At 41.7% G+C, this 7,598-nt stretch overlaps 1 protein-coding gene across 1 annotated transcript in view; it reads left to right on the forward strand.

Moving 5' to 3' along the window:
- The first annotated feature begins 78 nt into the window (after positions 1-78).
- The window catches only part of LPGAT1 (lysophosphatidylglycerol acyltransferase 1), a 58,497-nt gene continuing 50,977 nt past the window's right edge, over positions 79-7,598 (forward strand). The window contains exon 1 of the mRNA XM_010024157.1: positions 79-353. Within this exon, the coding sequence (XP_010022459.1) occupies positions 116-353 (238 nt within the window). The 5' untranslated portion in view covers positions 79-115. The remainder of the gene's footprint in view (positions 354-7,598) is intronic.

A 7,598-nucleotide genomic window follows, 5' to 3' on the forward strand; every position in this document is an offset into this window, starting at 1 on the left:
CAGCTCCTGGGGGCGGGCTGGGGTCACCCTCGCCCCGCTCTGCTCGGCCAGCGCTACCTGTGCTTCGTTCTCCCTTTCCCTGCAGGACGGTCCCGCGCCCTCCGCTGTGAAGAGAATGGCCGTGACTCTAGAGCAGGCCCAGCGGGTGGGCTGTGTCTGCCTGAAAGCACTCCTCAGGTTCGCTTTTATGGTCGCCAATAACCTGGTTGCTATTCCGTCCTACGTCTTGTATTTAATTATGCTGCAGCCTCTCCGAGTGTTGGATAGTCAAAGCTTCTGGTATATCGAAGGAGTATTATTTAAGTGGCTTTTAGCTATGGTGGCTTCCTGGGGCTGGTGGGCAGGATATACAGGTAAGAATGTCTTAATAATTTCAAATGTACAAGTATAAAGATGTAAATAAGCGTTAAAACACAGATGTTTTCATATGGGGACGTGCAGGGGAATATCTAAATATAGTGGGTGTGTGGGATGTTTTTCTTCCAGGTTTTTTACATAGATGCATTGTATTTCTGGATTGAGATTCTGACTGTACTGAAAGTCTCAGTACAGAAATTGGGGTTTTTTTTTAAGTGTCTTTATTTTAGTGTTGCATGAAAAGGGGCATCTCTTCGAAAGAGAGTTAACTTGTACTGTGCATGTAGCTGATAGAGCCAAACTTCTCTTTAAGTCTGTGCGTCTCTAAATCATCTGCACTTGAAACTATCAGGGCACAAGGCTAACAAGTTTGACATGAAGCTCATGTCAGAACGGGAAGTCTTCTATTTCTTGCAACAACAACTGTCTTTTCTGCTGCTTCAGAATGGAGGGGAACAAGAGGGAACCTCTTTCATACAAATAGCAATGCGCAGTGTTTCTTGACTATATGGTTCTTCATTTGCTGTTAGCAGAGCTAATTACAGAATCTGTAGGGTTTTTCCCCTCTGCATGCTTGCTTGGCAGTTATTACTGAACTTATTTTTGCTTGTTAGTATTCATAGGCTCATCAAGATGATGGACTGAACTGAAATACTAAGGAAGGCTCTAGGCTTGTCCTCAGATGCACTGATTTTCATCTTGGCTACTGCACTTTGTGCAAGGAAACAGCCATCAATTCTTTTTATGTGCTTAAACTTTGGAAAGGGGAGGAGGTGAATCTACTGAGTGCAAAGTATGAACAGCCCTCCTAAAATTCTTTCCCTCTCTTCTGCCCAGGCTGCATCTGCAGGTCTTGCCATGTAAACAAGGAAAAAAAGGAATGGCAGCACACAGCTCTGGAGTCTGGTCGGACTCCTGATTAGTCAGAAAGTCAGTGTTGATGCACATGGAGCACTCTCTTTGTTAGGCTACAAGAGCTGAAGCTTCTGTGATAATGTGCCTTTTGGTACCCTGTCGTGTGCCTTTCCGAGACGCACAAAGTTTCTGTGGATACTCTAGGTGAGCTTCTAGTTCTTCTTAAGGGTTCTTAAGGAGATGGTGGCAGCAGCAAGCTAGATACTGGTCTCTCGGGTTAGAACTGTTGCAATGTTGCACTGCTTCAAAATTGCCTTGCCTGGTACAGCTTAAGCTTTCCCAGATAATGCTGTTCTAAAAATCTTTTCCTATGTTTGTATTTTGCTCATCAAAAGAAGTCCACATAGTATTTGCAGTGGCAGGTATACTTTGAAGAGTCTGCTTTATGACTTAAAGCACAAAGGCCTTCCAGAAGGAAGGATTGACTTTCAAGGTGTCCTGTGTATTACTAATTGGAAATGGAAGAGTTCATGGGCATAATGGTGATGTTAAAGTCCTACAGCATATGACCCTGGGGACTCACTGGGTGTATTGAACGTGCTGGTTAAAATTCAAGCCATTGTCTCATGATGATATGGTTGTCAATCTTTAAAAGCAGTTTCCTTGGGATAGTTTTACTGCTGACTGCAGAACTGTGTGGTTTCTTTTGCCTGTTGCTTGGAAAGTGGTCTTAGCATGGTCTGCATATCCTCTAGAGTCTTCCTGAAGCATCTGTTGATTGGCGTTGCTAATGTATCTTGACAATTGGAAATCATTTGTTTTACAGTCTTGAAATGTCTTAGTATGTTTGTTTGAAGTATCATTTACAAACAGCTTCACAGAAGTGTTTGCTGGGATGGTGTATGGGTAAGGAGGCCCTTCTTTTTGCTTTTCCCTATAAAGCATGGCTTTTGTTTTGGGGAGGATTTTAAGCAAATGCTTACATGAAGTCAGTTTAAATATATTTTATTTGATATGAAGATGTTAACGTTTTTTATACTGAAAGCTACATAATAGGAAGAATAGCTTGATTTTTGGCCATTCTTTCTTTACCCTCCTCAGTGCTCAGCACTGTATGCAGAACAAACCTGGAAAGCATGTCTTTATGGCTTCAACATATGTAGACAGAGTAATTCATGTGTTTGTTTCCAGACTGGTAGATTTATAGAAGACTGTCACTAGGTCCCTTCTCTGTGGAGTATGTCATAACTAATTCAGAACTGATACACTGCTTCGTTAGAGTTGGTGTCTAAGACTTGCAGGGGTGAATCTCAGAGATGGTGCTCCAGAATTATTCTGTGTTCAATTCCAAAAACTAAGTCAAAGACAGACTTCAGTATGTTCCATCTCTGCAAAAGGAAATACAAGATAGTAGGTATGTATGGGTTCATTGAGAAGATTAAGGCTTTGTCCTTTCTTTTGAGTAGCAGAGCAGTTCGTGAGTTGGTTTTCCTGTTCATTTTGCTCCTTGATTGAGAGGGTAACCAGCCAAATAAGTTTACTTGTCTTAACTGGAGGTAATGTTCTGCTTCCGTTGTGTTGAAGGAGTATTTCAGGTTTTTAACTTATTTACCTTTTCCCCTTCTGAGCTTGGGCCATCTGTTGGGTGTGAAGTCACATAACCGTTTGTAATGAGGGACTTAAACTCAGCCTGCAACATAGATTCAGGGCAGGCTTTTATTCTTCCCCTGTAACTTTGTGTGTAATGTGTAGGTGAGAGCACAACACCGAATGAAGGAAACCTGGTGAGTGCTGTGTTGTCCTGGGCTTTGCTGCTGTTGTGAAATTGGTGGTGAATTTCATTGAATAAAGCTGGAAGAGATGAGGAAAACTCATTAATTAGGTCTGCCCTTCTCCTCCCCACCATCACCGCATAAACCTGTGTTTTCATGCTAGGATCCTAGGAGATTTGTTACAGAAATGACATGATCCGTGTATATCAGCAGCTCTAATCTGTGCTGTTTGAACAAGGTGTTCCTGTTTGCAGATGCACTTGGTGTTATGTAAAGAGGGTGTATAACTGGATAAGCAAAATAAAGCAGAGAATGGGAAGAGAAATTGTAAAGGTCACTCTCCTTTCCCTGATCTTTTTCTTCTTAAGATGCAAGTATGAGAGAGAACTGGGGTATAATTGGTTGCCTTTGATTTTTAAAGGGCAGGCTATGATAAATATCTGTGTTGTTCTCTTGAAGTCTGTAATGCTTACGAAAAAGAAAACTGAGTGTCTTTTTGTGAAGAATATTTAGATAGTCTAGCAATGATATTTTTATATGCTTTCAGAAAGGCCTTCTTACAAGCCTTCTATGCCTTTTTCTTCTTTTAAAGCTTATTGTATAGATGTATTGCTGTCATTGGAGGAGCTGTTCGGTTAGGAAACTCAGAATCTGCATAGTAGTGTGATTTGAAAGGCACCTTTAAATAACACTTCTAGATATTTTTCTGCATTTTTTGGAAGATGCATTCTAAAAAAGCCAAACTTGAGAGTGCTTGATCCTTTGTTGGCAAATACCTCCCTCTCCCCATGCTACAATTTGTCATTTAATAACCAAGCAAACAAGAAACCACAAACCAGTGTAGTAGATATAAGTGGGAGGGAGATGGCGTGTATCTATGGTGGTAAATGTCTGATGACCTTCTGCTTACGTACAGAGCTAGTTTTAAAGCAACAGTCTTCTAGATTAGAACTTCTCTGGGCAAGTAACTTGAAGACTAAAGTTTAATATGCCTGTATCTAATCAAATTGCTAAGAATAGGACTGCTAGAGAAAAGCTTGCTTTGTGTAAATACACTTAGTCAAACTGTCTTGAAGCCTTTTCATGCCAAGTGCAGAAGTTAGCGCTAGTGTGATAGTGTTGCAGTATTGCAACTAGAAGCCTCTAGGACAGCAGAGTAGTGGGTTAGCAATGCAGTCCTGGTACTCATGATGGTAATCTTGTGCTTCACCCTGCTCCACACAGCTCAGTGGTGTGTGCCCAGCCTGCACCCTGTGGCTGGGGACAGGGAGGAGCTGGCGGAAGGAGAATGTCCTCTCGTCTGCAGCAACCATCATCAGTGTTGTCCTGATGGTCAGAGCACTGGAGAAGTGTTGCATGTGGCCAACAGGGCTGTGTGTATCTTGGGAAGGGGTTTCCTGGAGAGTTGTGCTCAAGAGCATTTCATACCCCAGCAGTGAAGAGGACAACTCAACAAAACCTTCTGTTTCAGCCTCTTGCCGACACACAGAGTCTTGCAATAGCGCTGGACAGGTTGGTGGGCTGTGGGCTGATGAAAGAGGGTAGTAACTGTTACCACACACAAAAAAATCTTAGTGCTGTGAGTATGCTTACTGGTGTAATGATGCAGTGCCTCATAAAAAGTGAACAAATCCTGTGGCTTTGTCTGCTACTGTTCAGTGTCAGCTGGGAAGGTGCCATTTAAAGAGTGTCTGTAAGAATCATCAAGTTTTGTCAGGCGAGGACAATTTCCCTTTCTTCCTCCTTTGTTATTTAGCCAAGTAGACTAAAATTGAGACTTGAATTTTCAGTTGAGTCCTCCCTTTGCTCCCCTCAAGTGATTCAACATTTATTGGCAGATCCATATGTATGATTAAGTAGTGACTACTCTGTAACTTTTTCAGCAGTCATCTCCCCCCCCCCCAATTTAAAACCATCTTTGTTTCACTTCATCAGACAGCCTTAACTCATGTATTCTTCTAAGAATGGGAATAATTTTGTCTTCCAGAACTATGAGAGATACAGGTGGAGCTGCTGTGACAACACTTCCTCAGTGCAGACAGCGTGTGCTGTCTGCACTGCTTCTCATAACAGGTCGGCCCCGCTCCTCAGGCAGGAAGTGCAGCAGAAGCTGGAGAGCAGCAGATGAGATAAAGTACATTTTTTGCCCTGAATAAGGCAGGAGGTGTTGTTTCAGATCTATCTATGCCTCTAACCCTGCCATTGTTTTCTACCCTCCTCTATTCCTACAGTGTGATTTTTAACTGTTTTGGGACTGGTCGCTCTTCTGAGGACTGGACAGGAAGGAGGGAAACAACTTGTGGGTTTGAGGTCAAGGCAGCCTGTGAAATGGAGAAACAAAATTGCTCTTGTTTTGTGTTTTCTTTGAACATGCAAAAATGCCTGGTAGGACTCAGTAGATTTGGATAGCAGCATACCACACAGAACTTCTAGTTTATGCTATGTCTACATGTTGGGTTTCTAGGTAATCCCTGGCTTACACGCAGCTTTCTCTGATGTGTATGATTTATGTGTAGGTTATGCAGAGATCAAGCAAGGACTTTTGAATTTATTTTTTACTGTTTGTGAGAGGAAGTTTGTGTGCAATTTGTGAGCTGTCTTGATAAGAAAAGGTCAGAGTTGAATGAATTGGGGACATTGGAGCTGTTTTGACTGTGGCCTCAGAGCAAAGGCTCATTGTGCCTTTGCGTAAGAGGAGTTAAGGAGTACTGTGAACTTGCTGTCAACTTCTTTGTGCAAGTCATGTCTGTTTGGTGGGAGGGCTATACAGTTACCCATGTCCTGTTCTTAATAATACATAAAATCACACCAGGAAATTCCCATCTCTGCTTTTTGGAGCAAGAGTTACAGGCTTTACCACACTTCTTCGTAGCTCGGGTAGTGTCAGTGATGTGTCAAAAGCAGTGCAGCTTATCTTCCATTTTCTGTTGCTTCATTTAGCTCATCTTTTGGAATGATCATTTATAGTTATTGAAATGTTCTCTCAATTTTATTTTTAGGAAGCTACTGCCTCCTGGCACTAAACTTTGAGTAAAAACATACACTGTTGGGTTTGTGTTAGTGACAGTTTTGTTGTTTGTTGCTATGTAGGTCCTTTTTTTCCCCCTCTCCTCTGGATAATACAAAAACTATTGCAAGCATGCCAAATGTGTCACATCTGCCTAAGGGTAGGAAAGATGAAATTGCTGAGGAAAACCTACGCAGAAAGGTGTGATTATTTACTTTTAAGCCCAGGAATAGCTGTGGGGTGTGCCAACAGCCAAGGAAGACAAAGTTTTGGGAATTCTGAGTTCTATTCCTGCTTCTGGCTGAGTTTGCTATTTTTAGGATGTATTTTCATCCCTCCTGGTTCTTCTGGGTTTTTGTTTTTAGTGTATCTACTCACGTTAGTCATCTTTCTTCTCCCTTTGCTGGTTGAGTGCCTGAAAGGATATGACTAAGAATACCTGAGAGATGTGTCTCTGTTCTGTGTACCTTTTCTTGTTCTTTTCCTTGATGGTAGGCTTTTAGGAACCAGATGAAATAATTACAGGAAAGCTTTTGTCTGGCTCTGATTTGGAGAAGCAGAATCTTAGGGAGTTAAATTCTTTGACCACCAGCTCTTTGCTGAGTGTATGCAGGAGAAATTTTTTTCCACTTCAACAGTGTGATTGTGTCTCTACTGGAACATGTCAGAGATTATGCCTTTATGTCAGAGATGCAATTTTTCATTCTCATTTAATGTAACTGTTCTAAAGCATAGAAATTTCATAGGTGTTTCCAGAGAACTGAAGGAAAAAAATTGGACATTTTAATATGGATAAAACCTATTTCATTTTGTTCTGGGAAATGACTTCTTCAGAATGAAACTCAAACAGATGAACAGAACATATCACTTTTCCTTTCTCTATTGGATGTGTGCGGGGGACAGAGAAGTCCTGCCGAATGTTAATTTGGCAAGGGTTTAAGCCTCTGAAAACAGGATCTTGAAAATGGAAGAGTTGTGCAACCTTAATTAGACAGGGTAGTTAGTAAGTCCTGTATAGAATACAAGCTTAGTGGTGTAACTTTCCAGTGTGAACTGAGCCAAAATACAGCTCCAAGATATGTAATCTGCTTGCCTTTATAACAGTGGAATATAAACCCTAATGCTTCAGATGACATGTCAAATGTGTGATTGTGGAGGCATGTAATTGCACTGCTGTTGCAGTCAGCACAGTTGAGATAATAGTCCAGCCGTTTGTATATGCACTTACTGGAATAAATAAGGATAATACGTTTGCATTCCTAAAAACATTCCATGACACCAGTGAGCAATTCTGCGTATGAGGCTGTTGGGTTTTTGTGCGTGTTTTGATGGGTTTTGTTATTTTGCTTGCCCAAAGGCATTTCAAGCAGGGAGTGCCACTGCAAAAAGCCAGTCCCATCCTTTCAGACTCATTCTGTCACTGCTGGTTCAGTTTTATTGGCCAAATATTTTAATGATTGTGTGGTGATCTGGATCATGTCCCTCATCCACACTAAAACTGCCTGCCCCCTTTTGCTGGGAGACTTACAAAGCACAGTCCCTAACCCAGTTCATTTTGTGGGTGTGGTGAAAGAAGAAGCGGGTACAAATAGCAAAGGGGAAACGGA

The sequence above is a fragment of the Nestor notabilis genome, unplaced genomic scaffold, assembly GCF_000696875.1.
Source record: "Nestor notabilis isolate BGI_N333 unplaced genomic scaffold, ASM69687v1 scaffold16171, whole genome shotgun sequence".
Classification (NCBI taxonomy): domain Eukaryota; kingdom Metazoa; phylum Chordata; class Aves; order Psittaciformes; family Psittacidae; genus Nestor; species Nestor notabilis.